A 19,913-nucleotide genomic window follows, 5' to 3' on the forward strand; every position below is an offset into this window, starting at 1 on the left:
GGGTGGGGAGGGGGGGAATTGTTTTGTTTTCAAGGCAGGGCATTTCATTGGCAAGTTTGCCTGGGTAAGCTGACTGAGCCAGCCAGTGTCAGAGGTCGACTTGTCCCCACCTTTCTATCCCCTCACTGCCTGAGCTAACTCAAATTTTAGATGTTTTGATTTTAAAAGATGGGTCTGTGTTTTTGAGATGATTTTAACGATACAATTCATATACAGTGTACATGTTTAAAATTGCTTTGGAATGTGTGGTGGTTTGAATAGGTTTGGCCCACATAAAGTCATATGTTGGAATGCTTGGTCCATAGGGAGTAGCACTATTAGGAGGCGTGGCCTTGTTGGAGGAGGTGTGTCACTGTGGGGGCGGACTTGGAGGCCTATGCTCAAGCTACACCTAATGTGGGACAGCCCCCTGCTGCTGCCTTCAGATCAAGATGTAGACCTCAGCTGCTTTTCCAGCACCACGTCTGCCAGGCTTCCCACCATGATAACAACAGACTAAACCTCTGAAACCGGAAGCCAACCCTCTTAAGAGCTGGCATGGTCATGGTGAAACCAAATGAACAGTATGTTTGTACATGTATCTATGTATGAAGCCACAATGAAAGTAGAGCATGTCTGTAACCCCTTTTCCATCCAGACCTTTTCTAAAGAGTGGCCAATCCGTAGCAGCATCATACATTTGTTTTATGTAAATAGAGACATAGTGAATTCTTCCTATGTCTGGCTGCTGTTCATTCAGCAGCATTAATTTATTAGCCCTGTCATGGGATGTATGTAACAGTAGTGTAGTAGCCTGAGATGCCAGAACAGCCCAGCTTCTGGTCCAGCCTCCCTTAGTAACAAGAGGCTCTTTAACATAGTGGCCCAGTGGGTCATGTTGCTATATTCTCCAATTATATAAAAACCCAGGTGTCTTTTCTGGGCCCCCGTCAGCTGTGGTGGAAGTGGAGCAAGTGTAAGCAAAATTTTCTTTTTTTCTCTTTTTCCCCTCCCCCCCCCCCCCCCCCACTGTAGGTAGTTTTCCTGAGTCATAGGAGGCCAGCTCACATGAATTCCAGGCCTGTGGTGTGTTGTTGCCTGTCTGTAATTGTAAGAGTAATTTGCTGAGCCCCACTTGACTCAGAAAAATTGGTAACCAACGCAAGGTGAGCCTGCTTCACAAACAAGCTTCAGCTTGGGGATGCTTTCACTTTGTGCACGTATACAGAGTGCAACTTCAGATCTTCCTCAGGGACCGTCTTTCGTTTGAGACCAGGTAACTGGCTGGCCTGGAACTTGCTCTGTAGACAGGGCTGGCCACAAACTCACAGAGATCCACCTGCCTTTGCCTCCTGCGTGCTGGGATTGAAGGGGGCACACCCAGCTCCAGTCTGTCTGTTTTGGAGACTGGTCTTGCAGTAGTCTGGAACTTACCAGGTAAACTAGGCTGGCTACCCAGGGACTCCAGGGGCTCCAATGTTTCTGCCTCACTTGAACTGGGATCACAGCACGAAACGCCACACTCAGCCTTATTTATTTATTTTCCTAATGTGGGTTCTAGGGATCCAACTCAGGTCTCCAGCTTGCAAGGCAAGCACTTTATCGATTGCGTTATATCCCTAGTGTTCGCTTCAGCTTTTTAAAGCAGTGAACTTTTGTAAGTGCTTGTATCACTTTTCATGCAGAACTTTACCACATGTGAAGCTATGTCTTTTGACACTAGTTTTAATATTTCTCCTACTGAGATGAATCTATTTGTGTAAAATATCTTATTTTAAATTTTGACTTTGTCCATGACTGAGGTTGAGAATCTTTTTTGTTTGGTTGGTTTGTTTTTGTTTTCAAGACAGGGTTTCTCTGTGTAACAGAACCCTGGCTGTCCTGGACTCAATTTTCAGACTAGGTTGGTCTCTAACTCACTGAGCTGCCTGCGTCAGCCTCCCCTCTGCTGGGATTAAAGGCACGTGTCACCACACCTGGAGACTCTTTTCATAGGGGTTGTCTTATTTTTTTTCCTTTGATATATTTTTTACTAAGTGTTTATAATGTATTAACTAGTTTTTTCTTTACTATTTTTACTGGATGCCAATCTTTTTTTTTTTTTAAAGACAGCATAGTACTGTATAAATGATTAGTCTTGAACTCACAGAGAGAGAGAGGTCTGTACCACCACACTAGGCCTTGGATACCAGTCTCATGTCATAATGAATTTAAGAATTAAAAACGAAATGAGGATGTAGCTCAGTGGCAGAGTGTTTGCCAAATAGCACAAAGTCTGGGGTTCTGCCCCCTGAACTAGGGAGGGAAGACAGACAGACAGACACACACACACACACACACACACACACACACACACACACACAGACTCCCTTCCCGACCTCTTCAAATCACTTGATTCAAAATGGTCCTTTTGGGGGTGCTTTCATCACTATCCTAAAACCTGTCTCGAAAAACCTAAAAAAAGTAACACCAGCAACCTAGCATTCCCGCTTCCCCCTTTGTCTTTATTATTGCACCTATCACCAGACACCTTCCATGCAAAGAAAGTATTGATAAAGACGAACGCCAGCGAAGGAAAATGGCAAACAAGTCACAGCACGTTTAGTCTGGCCTGGCCTGGAGGCTCAGGGATTACACACACATCAGTGGCTGCTGGGCCAGCACGAAGCAAAGAGGGTCCCGACTGTGGTAGCAGCAGGAAGGTGTGCTCGCTTCACTTCAGGAGACTTAAAAACTGACTTCGACTTCAGGCTCCACTCAGGTCGCGTCCATAATCTGCCCTCGGGCGGCAGGAGCCAGCGGAAGCACTCTCAAAATGGTGCCTCGCTCCACTAGAGCGGAGGTTAGGACACTTCCGGAAGTGGAGGGATTTGCTTCCGGGGACGATCTGCTAAGACCGTCGGGAGAGTTATAGTTCTGCTCCGCAGCTGTGTGCCTGGGCAGTTTTGTGGGCCAAGTGTGCAGCTCTCGCTGGTGTTTGTCGCGAGCCCTCCCGGGCCGCGGGTGGAGAGTGAAGTCGCCTCGGCTGCGCTCCGGCCGCTCGTGCCCGGGTGCCCCCTGCCGGCGGAGCCCGAGGCTGAGGCTGGAGGAGCTGCCTGCAGCCCGCACAGCCACAGCGGGGTCCCGGGCTGGGAGGGAAGCGCGGCCCAGAGCTGCCCCTGCCCGCTCCGGGTCCCCCCAGCAGGGACGGAGGCAGAAAGCCCCGAGGACAGGGACGCCCCCAGTGGAAAGCTTGACCACTGAAGCTGAGGGCAGCCCATGCCATCGGGGCGGGAGAGGAGTCAGGCAGGGACCAGACGCCACAGGCGGGTCCTCACGGCATAGTTCCGGCTTTAGCTTCAGCTGACTTCCTCCTGAAGGACTCTGACCATCATCATAGGTTAGAATTGCGTTGCTGGTGGTCGGGGCCTCGGTGAGGACGCTCTTAGGGTGCTGTGGATGAGGGATGATGGCGTGTTCATGACAAGGATGAGCCAGAGTTAGACGTGGAGATAAAGTCAGTCAGTGCGTGCCCAGGCCCTGGACGTGGTACTGCAGTGAGAGGCATCTGCCTTGGATCCCCTTCTGTAGCTAATATCACAGTACCTCTTGGTGAGGTGTTTTGGGGTTTTTTTTTGTTTTGTTTTTTAAGATTTATTATTATGTATACAGTGCGCTGCCTGCATGTACACCTACACACCAGAAGAGGGCATCAGATCACATCATAGATGGTTGTGAGCCACCATGTGGTTGCTGGGAATTGAACTCAGGACCTTTAGAATAGCAGTCAGTGCTCTTAACTGCTGAGCCATCTCTCCAGCCATTGTTTTGTTTTTTAATGGTTTATTTTGATTAGTAATTTTGGCCTGAGATCCTGGCACTAACTTAGCAAGAAGAGATAGGTAGCAAGATAGAAGACCTAGCCAAACTAGTTTTAAAAACAGACTCACATTGGAGATAAAGAATTAATTTGATAGTTGTATGATGGGATTAATACATTTATGAGAGCAAAGTCTAAATTACCTTTTAAAGGTTCTGTGTTAAACCTGAGAATCGTGGGAAGAGAAGGTAAAACCCAAATTGCCAATTAAAGCCAGGTGTATTCTGGGATGCACCCAGAACTGGCCATCTGGCTTTCTTACCCTAATCAGGAGTTAAGAGAGCAGCTCCTGCTGGCCTCTTGAAGTCCCTTATAGAGGATTTATATCATGGAATGGGATTGCAAGTTTAGTGTCATTTTGATGTTGTTTGATTTTTTGAGACAGGGTTTTTCTGTGTAGCCTTGGCTGTTCTGGACTCCCTTTATAGACCAGGCTGGCCTGGAACTCACAGTGATATGTGTCACCACGCCCAGCTTGCAGGAAGTTATTCTTAATTACAAATAGAAACTTTAAACAGGATAAACAGGAACCTGTTCTTAACTGTCTTAACTGCAAACAGAAACCTTAGCTAATAGAACTGCTAATGGAACTGCTTTGGTTCCAAACCTACCTTTAAAATATTTCATATTGATGAATTTCCTGGTAAGAAATGGGAACTGTATCTATTGTAAGGTTTCTTTCTAAAGTGAATTACACTAAAGGAGCAAACTATTTTGTGGCATTTTAAGAGTTCTTTCCTCTAGTATTAAAAAGCACAAGACAAAAAAGAAACACACAGGGGCTGGAGAGACGGCTCAGTGGTTAAGAGCACTGTCTGCTCCTCCAGAGGTCCTGAGTTCAATTCCCAGAAACTATGTGGTGGCTCACAACCATCTATAATGTGATCTGATGCCCTCTTCTGGCCTGCAGATGTACATGCAGATAGAGCCCTCATGTACATATAAATAAATCTGCTTTTTAAAAAAAAAGAGCTGGGCATGGTGGCACACGCCTTTAATCCCAGCACTCGGGAGGCAGAGGCAGGCGGATCACAGTGAGTTCGAGGCCAGCCTGGTCTTCAAAGTGAGTCCAGGACAGCCAAGGCTACACAGAGAAACCCTGTCTCCAAAAACCAAAACCAAAAACAAAGAAAAGAAAAAAGAAACACACAAGACAAATCAACAGCAACAACAAAAGAAAAACTACTAAGTTCCCTCCCTGTTGGGAATACTTAAATTTTTGTTTACTCACTGTACAATGACCAGAATGTAGACCACAAAACACTTTACGAGGACAGTAATAATCTCAGTGCACAAAATAGCTCTGCTGCCTCCTCTGCAATGGACACCATGTTGGCAAGAGCTTTCTGTACCCTCTTCTGATATGACATCAGCACACCTGAAGATTGACTGTGTGTCAGAAAACTACTTAGAAATATCTTCTGTCACTTTTTGTTAAAACCCTTAGGCACTTCCAGCAAATAGGAAATTTTAACTTTTTGATATTTGTTTTTATATATATTATATATTTATATACTATATAATTATATAGTGTATATAATATTTTTTAAAGATTTACTTATTTAGCATACAATGTTTTGCATGTATGTGTGGCTGCAGACCAGAAGAGGGCATTAGATCTCATTATAGATGGTAGTGAACCACCATGTGGTTGCTGGGAATTGAACTCAGGACATTGGGAAGAGCAGCCAGTGCTCTTAACCTCTGAGCCATCTCTCCAGCCTTCAATCATTTTTTTTTCTTTCTGTGCAGTTTTTTTTTTTCACCCCAAACGGTTTCTCTGTGTAGCCTTGGTTGTCCTGGACTTGCCTTGTAGACCAAGCTGGCCTCAAACTCACAGAGATCCACCTGCCTCTGCCTCCCTGAGTGTTGAGATTACAGGCGTGTGCCACTGTGCCTGGCTTCTGTGCAGGTTTTTAAAAGCACTACAGTTAGTGCTGCATGTCTATAATCCCAAGCACTTGAGAGGGAGAAGCAACAATCTTGTAAGTTCCAGGTCAGCCTGGGCTACATGATGAAAGCTTCAAAAAAAAAAAAAATCCAGCAACAAAATACTTGACACTTTTGGATCACCTTTCAGCGACCAAGAGCTTTCATTTTTGCTTAATAAACCCTCTATGTTTTGCTCAAATAAAGAAAAGCCCCGGATTAGCTGTGTTAGTGTGTTTTATGTGTTTACAGTCATGTGTTTAACTTGATGTCATTGCTGTTTGCATTGGGGGGATGGGAAGGCTGCGCTGAGGACTGAATCCAGGGCTTTGTGCAAGTGCACTCCAGCTGAGCCAACAGTGGCACTCCACTACGTCAACAGTGAGCCTACATCAGTGGTTCTGTGGGTCTCCACCCCTCTAGGGTCAAAAGATCCTTACACAGGGATCACCTTAGACTATGAGAAAACACAGGCATTTACATTACCATTCATAACAACAGCAAAATTAGAGGTATGACATAGCAACAAAAATAACTGTATGGTCAGGGAGACCTCACAGCATGAACTGTATTAAAGGGTCGCAGCATGAGGAAGGTTGAGAACCATTGGATTAGCTGCTCTGCTGCAGGCTGGCCCCTGTTACATCCTGCTTATCCCTACCTGAATCATGCTGACTTCTGTTATTTCTGCACTAAATGCACCTCAAGGTGATGCAGATTTCCACCTGGACGGGGTCACAATGGAGAGGCCACATGAATCTTAGGTACCCTGCTAGTGGTGCTGTCTCCTTAGTCAACACTGAACAAGGTTCCTCTGGCAAACAGTAAGCCTACTAGATCCATGTTGTTTTGGGCAAACAAGACTCTTGAGCAATTGGGAAACATATTTGTCCTTGTGTCTAACTTAGCTATATGACAGGGTTCTTCCTCTTGGGAGCCAGCACTGGCTGAATGTTACTTTCCAGGGCACCTTGTTGGCCAGGCTGCGCACCTGGGGAGCCTTGTTTTGCCAGGGCCATCTACATGCCTCCACTACCACACCTGTCACTTGGCCTCCCAGCTAAGTGCCTACTCACGGCCTCACGTGCAACTGAAATGGGGTATCCACACTACTTGACCATTGTGGATCCTGCGGTATCAGCCACTCCTTTAAAGACCCTCCATTCCCAAGGGCTGTGCCTTGGTCAGCAGCAGCCTTGCTTCTCTTCTGTCACTGTTCAGGAGAACAACTGTCTCTGAGGTATTGGCTCTGGGCATGGTTCCTGAAAAGCCTCGCAACTTCTGACATCTCAGCATCTCCTCTGGTCCTTGTCACAGGTGTGAGGGTGTCCCCACTCTCCCCTGGCCTCAAAACTCCCTCAAAAACAAAAACAAAAACAAAAAACAAAAACCTGTCAGAACCTCGCCTGGGTCAGGTAAGGATAGTGCAGCCCTCACTGGCCTTTAGGTCAGAGTTGGGAGCAAAGGGTACAGTCTGTAGAGAAAGATGTCCCTCTTGCTTGTCTTAGGGAAGCAACCACTCAGCTAACCCACATGAAGAGCATGGTGTGCAAGCCCTGAGCAGCCCCTAGAGCTCACACAGCTGTCCCCTGTCCAGGGCCTACCATCTCAACGGCCACAGGGCTGGGGCTGAAGAGGATCCTAGGGCTGCTGGGTGAGGGCTGATGGGGAGCAGAAGGTGCACGAGAGCGATGTGGGACCCTTAGGATCCATTTCATCAGGACAAGGCACAGCATGGAGGAAAGTTCAGCAGTGAGGACCTTGTGGGCCCAGTGTGTGTGTGGCTCGCCATCAGGCCGCTCCGAGCAGTTATGTGCAGGGACCAGGCTGACTTTCAGACGGCAGAGAGAAGCACAGCCTGAAGGGAGTAAGCAGGGGGCAGGCCTCCAATGAGGGTGAAAACTGTTGGGCACCCCCATCCTACTTTTCTCTACAGATTATTAACCCAGAGCTCATAAGGTGAATGGCTGTGATCGGCCTGCTGTCTCTATGACCCTGAGCTTCATGATTAACAAATAACCAGGAGCCAGTGAATGAGGTGCCGACTCAGGTCTGTTCACCACTTGTGAGGCAGTCCTAGACTCTCTCGACTGCATGCCACCAGAGGCTGATGCCATTCGGGCCACTCCTGGTTGTGTAGTAGCAGGTAAGAAGATTCCAGTACAGCACTGTGGGGAGGGTCTCACTGTGGGCCTGCAATCCTAGAACCTACCTGGGAGTTCAAGGTTGTGGAGGAGGGGGTGGGGGGGCTGTAGCAATTTTTTTTTGGTTTGTTTTTTTTACCAATACTGTAATCTAAACTTTTTATAGTTCTTGGAAAGAGGATTTTGTAGAAATACACAGTTAGAAACACCCAATGCCTGCAATAGAGTCCACAGACAGTGACAAATGGGTTGGTACCTGGGTCCATCTGCAGCACTACACTTGTGTTTATGGACCAGGAGGTGCAGAGACTTCCAGTATGGTGAACAGGGATGTAGTCAGGTGTTACTGAACAGGCATTCTCCCAACGTTAGTGTCCTGCCTCCTCTCTCGTGACAGCAGAAAGACACACCCTTGAGCGGGGCCTACTTGGGGTAGGTTGGGAGGGAGAAGCTGAGGGCTCACATGGCTCCTCTCTCCTGCAGGGCTCAGGGAAGGCGTGCAGGCAAGACCCAGAAGTTTCTAATGGCTACTTATCACATCCGCCAGTACCAGGACAACGACCGTGAAAGTGTAGAGGACGTGTTCACCAAGGGCATGGAGGAGCACATCCCAGCCACCTTCCGCCACATCCTGCTGCTGCCCCGAACCCTCCTGCTCTTACTTGGGGCACCCCTTGCCCTGGCCCTGCTGTCTGGCTCCTGGCTGCTGGCCATGTTCTGTGTCTTCTTTCTGCTCCTGCTCCTGCGGCTTCTTGCCAGACAGCCCTGGAAGGAGTATGTGGCCAAATGTTTGCGCACAGACATGGCTGACATCACCGAGTCCTACCTGAATACACATGGCTCCTGCTTCTGGGTGGCTGAGTCTGGGGGGCAGGTGGTGGGCATAGTGGGTGCTCTGTCAGTCAAGGATCCTCCACTGGGGAGGAAGCAGCTGGAGCTCTTTCACCTGTCTGTGTCCTCACAGCATCGAGGACAGGGGATAGCGAAAGCGCTCGTCAGAACTGTCCTCCAGTTTGCACGGGACCAGGGCTATAGCGATGTTCTCCTGGAGACCAGCCCACTGCAGCAAGGTGCTATGACCCTCTACCTGGGCTTGGGTTTCCAGAGGACAGGCCAGTACTTCATGAGTATGTTCTGGAGGTTAGTAGCTCTTTGTACAGTTCAGTTAAAGTACTCCTTCCCTTCTGCCTAGGAAGGGGGGCTGTGACCTACGCTCCTGTGCAGCGAGCATACCCCAGTGCACTCTGATGAACAATAAAAGCTCCTTGCTGGTGCACATCAGTTCTAATACATATGATGGCTGAGTGAGGGTTGGGGGCTCTGCTACATTCTAGGTTTCTGGGGTGCCTGTATTTTACTTACTGAGCCCAACTTCACTGTTGTATTAGGAACAATGCTAATACTACTGCATGTATTTCTGTAAACCAGAAAGATTCTACAGGGCAGGCACCTCACTCATCTGTGCAAGCATCAAAGTTGGCTGACGTGCCAGACAACTGGGTGCTGTGCTGTTGCAGCAGGCTAGCTGGTTAGGGCTCACAAGGATTGCAGAGCAGCCAAAGCTAAGGCAGAGGAGAAAGAAACAAAAGGATTTCCAAGCAGGTGTCACTTGCAGAACATGTGAGACAAATAGAGATTGTGCTTACAAGATCTGTAGAGTAGCAGACCAGAAGCTGGGTGTGGAACTGAGAAAAGAACCAGCGGAGGTATTTTTTGTCATGGCAGAGAGTAGAAGTCGGCTAGGATAGAGTGAGGTCTGAGTCTATAAGGAGGACACCTCAGGCCACTCTTACAGAGCTGTTGCTGTGGGCTGTCTCTCAGGCGAGTTCTGCATTTCTAAAGGCTATGCAGATGGACGGGCCCTACAGCTGGCACTCCTGGAACTCAGCCTGGACCCAGCATCTTGCAAACCTCTGACCCAAGGCTGTGATGGGATGTGGTTCTGTGCTTATATAAGCAAGGCTGTCCCTCTTTCTCACATAGTTCATCTGTAATACTGACGTATTAGAGATGTGGGGTACCCCAACATGGCTCATTAGAGATGTGGGGTACCTCGACATGACTCCCACTCTAGGCTGGAGACTGCTGATCGCAAGAGATCCAAGCACCCCTGAGCTAGTAATTTGTGAAACTTGGGCACTATTGGAAGTCCTGTTTAATCCTTGCATCACCTCTGATACAACCTCACTCCAGAGGGGTCAGCCAAGCCAAACCTTCCCTGGCCTGCTGACAAACTTTGTCATAGACCAATTTCAACCACACAGAGACCCCTTGCTATGCAACTCCAAACACAGGTAACCTGACTACTGGGACTATACGCCTCACCTCTTGCCATGTGGCTCTCCTTGGCCTGGATGGGAACCACAGTGTGTTTTCTGTCCACCATCACCTAGGCCACCTTCCTTGGGCTTCTGTGAGTCCTTCTCCATCACCTAAAGCCCACCAGTACCCCCTAGGAGTTTGCATCCTCTGAGTTAATGTTCCAGCTCAGTACGGTCCCGTGTGAAGCCCATATGAGACAGGGACACTGAGAACACACACCCCCTGCCTCCATAATTGCCAGAAGGAAAATCAAGACTTCTTTCCTCTTGGACAATCTTGGGAAAGTGTGCAAGTGTCACTTATTCTCTGCACTGCACCATCCTCTGTCCCCCAGTGTAGCAGCAGCATTGTCTGAGTACTCAGAGGTATGTCTCAGAAAGGGAATCTGGGTAGTGAATATTTTAGCTTCATTAAAAATTCATTTGTTATGTAAACATATTTTTTGTTTTAATCCAAGGAGTGAGATATGGGGCTGCTTTAGTTTGTCCACAACTATTAACAGTGACTGTCTCATGTGGGCTCTGAGAGGGGCATGACTTTACAGCTGCAGATAGTTTAATTCTGAGGACTCTGAGAGGTTATAAATGCCAGAGCCCAGAGAGGGATGGGGGTGCTAGAAGGAAGAAAGTGGCTGCTGCCACCTAGTCCTACTGCTGTGTTTGCTGTTTGCTGAACTGCTCGATATCCTGACTACAAAGGCTGGACTTGTCCCAAGACACTAAGTCTAAAGAGGTCTATGTCCCTATGTCACCTTTCTCCTCTCACCTTGTTTCTCTCCTACATAGTGTTGGGGGTTGGAAGGGAGGTAGAGGTATAAGAACCCAAATAAAGTAGATAAGATTTCACCAACAGAGTGCCTAGAGGGCCACCCCGGAGCAGCACTATGAGAGGGCACCGTGGCTCTGCAGAGCATGCGTTCTAGCTGGGCCTGAAGGGGTATAGAACTGACCATGCACGTGGGAAGAACACGGAGTCGCCATTGTTGAAGCTCTGTGAATGGCACAAGGTGAGCAGTATGTGTCACTTCCGTGTGGGTGCCTTTCCCGGAGCTTCTGTCCAGCTGCGCAGTACCCTAAAAGCCTGAGAAGCCCCCAGCAGAGAGGGCTCCTACACACGGCTGTGGGTTTTTTCTCTGATCCCCAGTGCCCTGAAGATAACAAGATACCTCCTTTTGCTGTACTGAGCCAGGGAACTTTAGATAGTGACTGTCACTCTAGCCCAACCAACCCTGAGTCTGCAGGCCACAGCCCCCCCTGCTTGTTCAAGTCAAAGTTTACTGGACAGAGGCCACTCACTATGTACGTGTCCTCTGTAGCTGCTTTCAGACGGCAAAGGTGGAGTTGAGTAGTTCCAGCGAGAACCAGGTAGCCTTTGAGGAGCAAAGCAGCCACCTGGCTCTTTAGAGCTTTGCTGACCCTTGACCAAGCCTATCTCGACTGATGCAAACAAAATACGAGATAAAGTAAGAAAAAACCCATCAAATACAGTTTTACACTAGTTAAATGGCTCTTGGCTAGTTGTTAATATTGCTACACTTTTAGTTGCTTTGTGGGCACAAAGACATATCCACCTAACAGGTCGCTGTGAGAATTAAATGAATTGCTATTTATTTATTGGGATAGGATTTGACAAAGTGCCTCAGGTTACTCTGGAACTTATGGGATATCGCAAGCTGACCTCCAACTTGTGGCTTCCTCCTGCCTCAGTCTCCTGAGTACGGGCCTGTAGAAGTGAGTCACCACACCTAACTTAAGGAAACTCCTATGCACGAAACGCTCAGGATGCAGAAGCTCGGAGGGCAGTGTGGAGAAGCCAGGGGTACAGGCGAGTTACACACTGATGGAGGAATTACTGAGGAGAGCCCTCAACACTGCAGCCTTCACTAGACGCTTGCACTTTTTATTCCAATTATAAAAATAAAACGTGGAATAAGCAAATGACTAGGAGACAATGACAAAAACAGTAACAGAGGTTATCTTTAAGAAGGAAAAAAATGTAGGGCTGGTATTGGTTTCTTTTTCCATTTTCCTGTGATGAGTATGTTAATTTTATAACCAAGAAAGAAAAAGCTAGTGATTAACTGAGATTTTCTGTTGGTAATTTTAAACATCTTATAAAACATCCTTTGTTGACATTCTACAAATTATACCATCCAATAATGTCCCAATACTCTCTTCTTGTGATGACAGCTTATATATCTGTAAAAATGAATGACAATTTATGAGTGCTGGCATGTCCATGCACTATTATTACATAAACATTTGTATGTGGCATTATTATCACATACACAAATAAGTTAGAAATATTCAAAGTAGGTGGTAATTTGCCACTAATATATTCTTTTGAAGTGTAGTTATTAATATAAAAAAAACAAATTGCTTGAACATATAACCCACATTTTTATCAATTTTAAGAGTCCACATCTAGCTATTAACTTCATATAGTCACTTAATATTGAAAGAGATCCCTTTTCTCACGGTTCTCCTCCCACAGAAACTAGTACATCCCTTTTCATTTTCATTTACAAATACTTTCCAAGTATCTGTAAAATTATATTACTATTTCTAAAGCTTTTTAAAATTGTACTTGTATGGGTGTTCGCCTCTATGTGTATGTACTGTGTGTGTGCAGTCCCCATGGAGGTCAGAGGAGAACATTGGATCCCCTGCAACTCGAGTTGGAGGTGGTTATGAGCACGCCAGGAACCAGACCCGGTTACTTTGGAAGAATAGCAAGTGCTCTTAAGTGCTAAGCCATCTCTCCAGCCCCACACTATTTCTCAAAGGCTCAGAAGGGATTGGGAATAAGAGAGCAGGCAGCTAGAGTGAGAGCCGTAAGGATATGTAATGTAGTGTAGTGTAGTGAATACCATTATCCTGTACGCTAACTAAAATGGTAATAGTTCCAAATTCATAAAGTCACAGTGATGAAGCTGGGCGGTGGTCCTAGCATCCGGGAGGCAGAGGCAGGTGGATCTCTGAGTTTGAGGCCAGCCTGGTCTACAGAGAGAGAGAGCTCCAGGGAAGCCAGGGTTACACAGAGAAGCCCTGTCTTGAAAAAAAATTTAAAAACAAAACAAAACAAAAAAGAATATGCCCCGTTATGAACAAACAGCATCAGCATAATTCATCTACTGAACTCTTAAAAACATGCAACACAAACCTTTTTGACTTCTGAGAGCTTTGTTATTTCTGGAAGACTTTCCAAAGGCACCTGCTGGCCTTCCACTTGAGAGATTAGGTGTTCTTGATCTATTTGTTTTCCTCCGTCTTCGATGTAAACAATCAGAACTGATGTGTTACTTTCTGAGATGCCAAATTTCTTCAAAGCCTCTGAAATCTATAATGAAAAACCAGAAGACAATGAGCCAGTGAGTGCCTTCTGCCTGGAACAGCTGCTGGCCTGCTCAGCTAGCCTCCTGCCTGGAACAGCTGCTGGCCTGCTCAGCTAGCCTCCTGCCTGGAACAGCTGCTGGCCTGCTCAGCTAGCCTCCTGCCTGGAACAGCTGCTGGCCTGCTCAGCTAGCCTCCTGCTTGGAACAGCTGCTGGCCTGCTCAGCTAGCCTCCTACCTGAAACAGCTGCTGGCCTGTTCAGCTAGCCTCCTGCCTGGAACAGCTGCTGGCCTGCTCAGCTAGCCTCCTGCTTGGAACAGCTGCTGGCCTGCTCAGCTAGCCTCCTGCCTGGAACAGCTGCTGGCCTGCTCAGCTAGCCTCCTACCTGAAACAGCTGCTGGCCTGCTCAGCTAGCCTCCTGCCTGGAACAGCTGCTGGCCTGCTCAGCTAGCCTCCTACCTGAAACAGCTGCTGGCCTGTTCAGCTAGCCTCCTGCCTGGAACAGCTGCTGGCCTGCTCAGCTAGCCTCCTGCTTGGAACAGCTGCTGGCCTGCTCAGCTAGCCTCCTACCTGAAACAGCTGCTGGCCTGTTCAGCTAGCCTCCTGCCTGGAACAGCTGCTGGCCTGCTCAGCTAGCCTCCCGTCTCTCCTAGTGTACTTTCCCTGCACAGGCCCTGTCCAGCACCTACTATTGCTGTCTCTGCTGTAACTTGCACTTTGCTCCTCGGGGTCCAGCCCAGGCTTTTTGGCTTTGCACACAAACACCTGTCTCCAAGTGACCTTCCCAGATCATAATCTGTATTCCTCTTGTCATTTATCTTAGGGCAGCTTAACTTTTTCTTATTCGTCTTCTTCTAAAGATCGTATTTGCCTTTCCTGCCCCTAGAGCAGTGTCTTGAGCAGAATGATGTTTCAATAATTTGAACTGTCCCATTAATGGGAAGTTCTGCTGCCACGCTGACTGCATCTTATAAACTTAGTAGCCAAGTGTGGTTTAATTGGTGCCATAGGCTTCCTAATCTTCCCTTTGATGATACTAGTAGCTGGCTGTTACAATCAGCAGTAGTAATCTTCATCAGTAGAGTTCAGACATCTTGCTCATGTGTCACATACAGAACATCATCATCTCAATATACAATGCAGTCTTGGGCTGGGAGATGGCTCAGTGGGTAAAGCACCAGCCACCCAAGTGTGAGGACCTTGGCTCAATTCCTTAGCACTCATGTAAAGCCAGGCACAGCAGCACTGTCTGTAATCACCGTGCTCTACAGCAATATAGGAGGTGGAGACAGAAGAGCCCAGGAAGCCTGCAGGCCACATAGCTCGGGCACACAGTGGCAAACGACAAAGAGACCTTGTCTGGAACAAGGCAACGGCAAGCAACACCTGAGGTTGTCCTCGACCTCCACAAGCACATCATGGCACTCAGGTATCCATACTCCCACACATGAATATGCACACCCCATAACCCCCCCTACACACACACACACACACACGCACGCACGCACGCACGCACGCACGCATGCACGCACGCAGGGAGAAGCATGTCACACTGGGGGTGGGTGGTCATATGCTATGATGACAGGGCCAACAGTAATAAAGTCAGTCAGCACATTACATTATTATTTGGGGAGAGGTTGAAGATAATTTCAGTAGACAGAGTTCTTGTCTTCATTTTTCCCAGTTTGTGGAGATGAATGGCTTTGTTCGCTGCCACAAGTATCTGAAATGGATCGACAATCTACCAGAAAAAATATAAAAATTAGGGAATGGAGAGTTGGCTCAGCAGTTAAGAGAATACAAAAATTAGCACAGAGAGGGCTGGAGAGATGGCTCAGTGATTAAGAGCACTGTCTGCTCTTCCAAAGGACCCAGGTTCAGTTCCCAGCACCCACATGACAATCACAACTGTCTAACTCCAGTTCCAATGGATCCGATACACTCACATCAATGCACATAAAATAAATTGATTATTTTTAAAAATTAGCAGCTGTAACCTTAACTAAGACAGAAATTGGTTAGTGGAGTCCAGCTGTGACGGACCTGACTGTGTTGTTTCAGGAGGACCGTAGAATGATTCCTGGGCTAGAAGTCATTGAGTGTTGAGCCATCACAGGAGATGTGGCCCTGGTGAGCCATCACAGGAGATGTGGCCTTGTTGGGCCATCACAGGAGATGTGGCCTTGTTGGGCCATCACAGGAGATGTGGCCTTGTTTGAGGATGAGTTTTGAGGTTTCACTGTTGTCATTAGGTTTGAGGTATCACTGGGGATGGGATTCTGAAACCTTAAAGCCCCCAGAAGGTCCAGTTGTGCTTTCTGCCTCCATCTTGGGGAGCAGATGTAAGCTCTTAGTTACTGCCCCAGTGCCATGCCTGCCTGCCTGCCTGCTGCCACACTCCCTACTATGACGGTCATGGACTAACCCTCTGAAACTGTAAGCAAACCCACAATTAGTGCTTTCTTTTGTAAGCTGCTTTGGCTATGGCGTCTCTTCACGGCCGTGGAACAGTAAATAAAACACTCTGCTTCTGCCGACTCACACTTCACATATGAGAAGAACAAAGCTCAGGCATCTGCTGGAACACGAATGTGGTCACAGATAGGCCTCAGCCTTTCCTATCTCCTAAGAGAGGGTACAGCACTACACACTCTATTTGCTGTTTTAAATTCAAAACACCAAATGTGACTTGGGCAAACACTTTTTACTTGAATTATAAAATAATTTTAGGGTAAAATTAGCATATTCTTAAGTGACTGCCATAATCAATTCATTCTCATATTTTGTACTTACCACATGAGGGTTTATCAATGAACCATCAATAGATCCTTGCATGGCCTTTTTTCTCAAGTCTCCTGCATTTTTCACATCTTTAAATAATAGGAGGGTCACCCTGCATTCAGGAAACAAGTCCAACTGCCGTGACAACTGCATTTCATAGACAGGGAGGACTCCACTAGGCAAAACACAAAGCACAAAGCAGGTGTTTATATGTAAAGGACTGTACCCATCTTTCCCACCCAGTTTCTCCTCTCTTTCTCCTCTGACAACCTTGCTGTGCTGTAACTTGCCCTGTACCGCCACCCTCCTGCCCCGTGGCCCCCAAGCCCCAGAACTGCATGTGAAAACACACTCAGCTGTAACCAACTTAACAAAATCCTTGCTTTCTCCTTTCCTGGTTCTGTTCTAGCTTCACGTCTGTTGCTGTGATGAAACACTCTCACCAGAAGCAACTTAGGGGAGGAGAGGGCTTATTTGGCTTACAATTACAGGAAATCAAACCACAAAGAAACACTGCTTGCTGACTCAGTCACTGGCACCTGCTTAATTAATTAGCTTCTTAAATACAGGCCAGCACCACTTGCCCAGGGAATGGTGCTGCCCGCAGTGGGCTAGGCCCTTCTTTATCACAATTAAGAATCAAGACAGTCCATCACAGATAGGGCAATGGGCCAATATGATCTATACAATCCTTCAATTGAGACTCTCCTGTCATGTGACTCTGCAGCCATGCCAAGCTGACAGTTGAAGATAATTAATTTCATAAACTACAGAATTGCTAAAGTAGGAAAGTCCATTTCTAAAGCATCTTTGGCATCTTCATAATGTGTATTTCCAACTGTGCTAAGCTATTTCTAGTTCTGTTCCTAGGGAAAGGCCAAAGGAAGTGGCTGGTGCCCTCCTTGGCAAGATGAGCAGCTTCTGTGCCTGGTCAGACAAGCAGCTGCAGGATCCAGGGAATGATGGATCCCAGATTACCCAGAGCATTAATGAGGCTGTAATTTACTGCATCCTTCCTAAATTCCTGATCTATTTTATTATACTTTAACAAAACCTGGTCACAAGTATTTAGAAAGTAATATTTAATATTCAAATATCATGCTTTACACAAAGACATTTCAATATGGAATTGACAAAAAGCATACAATTGTTAAGTAATTCTCACCACATGTGAGAATTACACCTACAATCTCAGCTAAACAGGAAAACTTAAGAGTATTGGGTTATGCCAGTGGGAGGGCTCACCTACTGCGAATGACGTCCTGAGTCTGACAGATATGCTATATGTTATAAAAACACAAACTTTAAGAACAATTCAACCATCACTTTTCTTTTTAATGATGGAGATTGAATAAGGGTCTTACAAAGGCTAAACACACACTCTACTACTGAGCTACATCTCCAGCACCCACGTCTTGCTGATTCTTTGGTGGCTAATCTACCAGGCTCTATTTGTCTTTTATATCTGTAGGATCCATTTCTAGTTTTCTTTCTCAAAGAACTAATTGGAAGTCTGAGGATGACAAAATAAGATGTCAGTTGAGAACGACCTACCCAGCCAATGGCAAGAGGTGGTGTGACTAAACAGTCGACAAAAGCTGTCATGGGCAGTGGGAGGCAGGGTGCCTCTGCCTGGGACTCTCATGGGCAGTGGGAGGCGGGGTGCCTCTGCCTGGGACTCTCATGGGCACTGGGAGGTGGGGTGCCTCTGCCTGGGACTCTCATGGGCAGTGAGAGGCGGGGTGCCTCTGCCTGGGACTCTCATGGGCAGTGGGAGGCGGGGTGCCTCTGCCTGGGACTCTCATGGGCAGTGGGAGGCGGGGTGCCTCTGCCTGGGACTCTCATGGGCAGTGTGAGGTGGGGTGCCTCTGCCTGGGACTCTCATGGGCACTGGGAGGTGGGGTGCCTCTGCCTGGGACTCTCATGGGCACTGGGAGGTGGGGTGCCTCTGCCTGGGACTCTCATGGGCAGTGAGAGGCGGGGTGCCTCTGCCTGGGACTCTCATGGGCAGTGGGAGGTGGGGTGCCTCTGCCTGGGACTCTCATGGGCAGTGTGAGGTGGGGTGCCTCTGCCTGGGACTCTCATGGGCAGTGAGAGGCGGGGTGCCTCTGCCTGGGACTCTCATGGGCAGTGGGAGGCGGGGTGCCTCTGCCTGGGACTCTCATGGGCACTGGGAGGTGGGGTGCCTCTGCCTGGGACTCTCATGGGCAGTGTGAGGTGGGGTGCCTCTGCCTGGGACTCTCATGGGCAGTGAGAGGCGGGGTGCCTCTGCCTGGGATTCTCCTCCTCCTCCTAGGTCCTACTGGCTGCCTCACCCAGCCTTGATGTGAGGGTTTGTGTCTGGTCTACTGTATCTTCTTATGCTGTGTTCAGCTGATGCTCCTGGAAGGCCTGCCTTTTCTAGAAGGGGAGGAGGAGGTGGTAGAGGGAAACTGAAAGAAGTGGAAGCTATGGTCAGGATACATTATTTAAGAGAAGAATTTACATTTTTTTTTTTTTTTTTTGGTTTTTTTGAGACAGGGTTTCTCCTTGTAGCCTTGGCTGTCCTACACTCGCTTTGTAGACCAGGCTGAAAAAAAAATTTTTTTTTAAGCTGTTGGTAGGGAAAATGTCTTAGTGATCAAGTAGGTACAAGGCCATGTTCAATTTCTAGCACAAAAGCCTCAGCCCTAAACAAAACAAGTGCTATAGTGGTTTGTTAAAGCAATAATAACGTTAAGTACAACCACAGGAATGAAAAACAAAATAAATGTGGCTAAATGTGTCATTTTAATCTTTGTTATTCTTATTTTCTGGGCCAGGCTGGCCTGGAAATCGCAATCCTACTGCTTCCCCAACACAAGCAGTGGGGTCACAAGCTTGCTCCACCACGCTCAGCTCCCCATGGGGCTGGGGAGACGGCTGAGCAGCCACCAGCGCCCGCTGTCCTTGCACATCCCTGAGTGTGGCTCCTAGCATGGACGTCAGGTGGCTCACAGCCACTTGTAACTCCAACTCCCAGGGTCTTCTGGCACTTGCGGGCACCCAGAAATACGTGCACACATATCTGCAGACACACACGTGCACATAACGTGAAATAAAAGTCTGAAAATAATTTAAAAGCTGCTCTTAACAGGAAGGTACTGAAAAGGGGGGCTGAGGAAACAGCTCAGTGCTGGCGTAGCATGCAAACCTTCGTTCCATGCCGAGCTGTGTAAAGCCAGGTGCAACAGAACTCACCTCCAAGCCAGTCCTGAGGACGGTCAGAGGGCTGGAGGGACGGGGACATGGGTCTTTACAGTCTGCAAAATGCCTGAAGACAAATCAAAACACGTCTTTAGCCTTCTCTTGAGTATCTGTAGGCAATCCAAGCCTAACCCAACTTCTCCACCAACCCTGCCGGCCAAGCAATTTTGACAGAGGCTTCTCTCCCATCGTTCAAATTGGAAATCTTTATCTCAAGGCATCTCCAAAGCGCTTGCAAGTACACGGGGCTGAGTTTATATACAAAAGAAAGTGGTGCAATTCCAGCCTTGGTCCCCGGAGCACGAGCTGAGAGGCAGTTGGGAGCAAGACCGTCCTGTGAA

At 47.6% G+C, this 19,913-nt stretch overlaps 4 protein-coding genes across 6 annotated transcripts in view; 2 read left to right on the top strand and 2 right to left on the bottom strand.

Annotated features, from left to right (window-relative positions):
- LOC311588160 (uncharacterized protein) lies at positions 1-11,797 on the bottom strand (the record flags this gene model as incomplete). The annotated part of the gene is made up of 3 exons (XM_084765641.1): positions 1-3,411; positions 11,529-11,649; positions 11,790-11,797. The coding sequence occupies 3 exons, from the start codon at positions 11,795-11,797 to the stop codon at positions 2,737-2,739; spliced, it is 804 nt and encodes a 267-aa protein (XP_084621767.1). The 3' UTR covers positions 1-2,736.
- Positions 7,777-9,187, top strand: LOC311588718 (putative N-acetyltransferase CML1). The gene is made up of 2 exons (XM_084766667.1): positions 7,777-7,913; positions 8,395-9,187. The coding sequence occupies exon 2, from the start codon at positions 8,435-8,437 to the stop codon at positions 9,101-9,103; it is 669 nt and encodes a 222-aa protein (XP_084622793.1). The 5' UTR covers positions 7,777-7,913; positions 8,395-8,434; the 3' UTR covers positions 9,104-9,187.
- LOC311588717 (putative N-acetyltransferase CML1) overlaps positions 7,828-19,913 on the top strand; it is a 21,998-nt gene continuing 9,912 nt past the window's right edge. Inside the window, exon 1 of the mRNA XM_084766666.1 lies at positions 7,828-7,913. The gene's annotated coding sequence lies outside the window, so the exon portion shown is untranslated. The remainder of the gene's footprint in view (positions 7,914-19,913) is intronic.
- TPRKB (TP53RK binding protein) overlaps positions 12,112-19,913 on the bottom strand; it is an 11,740-nt gene continuing 3,938 nt past the window's right edge. For 2 of the 3 annotated variants that reach the window (XM_084766668.1, XM_084766669.1), the window contains exons 2-6: positions 19,567-19,639; positions 16,360-16,522; positions 15,185-15,307; positions 13,396-13,572; positions 12,112-12,431 (exon numbers count right to left, since the gene is read on the bottom strand). In XM_084766668.1, the coding sequence (XP_084622794.1) occupies positions 12,345-12,431; positions 13,396-13,572; positions 15,185-15,307; positions 16,360-16,500 (528 nt within the window). In that variant the 5' untranslated portion in view covers positions 16,501-16,522; positions 19,567-19,639 and the 3' untranslated portion in view covers positions 12,112-12,344. The remainder of the gene's footprint in view (positions 12,432-13,395; positions 13,573-15,184; positions 15,308-16,359; positions 16,523-19,566; positions 19,640-19,913) is intronic. The other variant, XM_084766670.1, reaches the window with a different exon arrangement.

Source organism: Acomys minous, assembly GCF_964271855.1.
Source record: "Acomys minous genome assembly, chromosome: 17".
Classification (NCBI taxonomy): domain Eukaryota; kingdom Metazoa; phylum Chordata; class Mammalia; order Rodentia; family Muridae; genus Acomys; species Acomys minous.

What these genes read in the sequence shown, in the direction of transcription:
- LOC311588718 (XM_084766667.1), top strand. Translation starts at nt 8,435, where the DNA reads ATGGCTACTTATCACATCCGCCAGTACCAGGACAACGACCGTGAAAGT.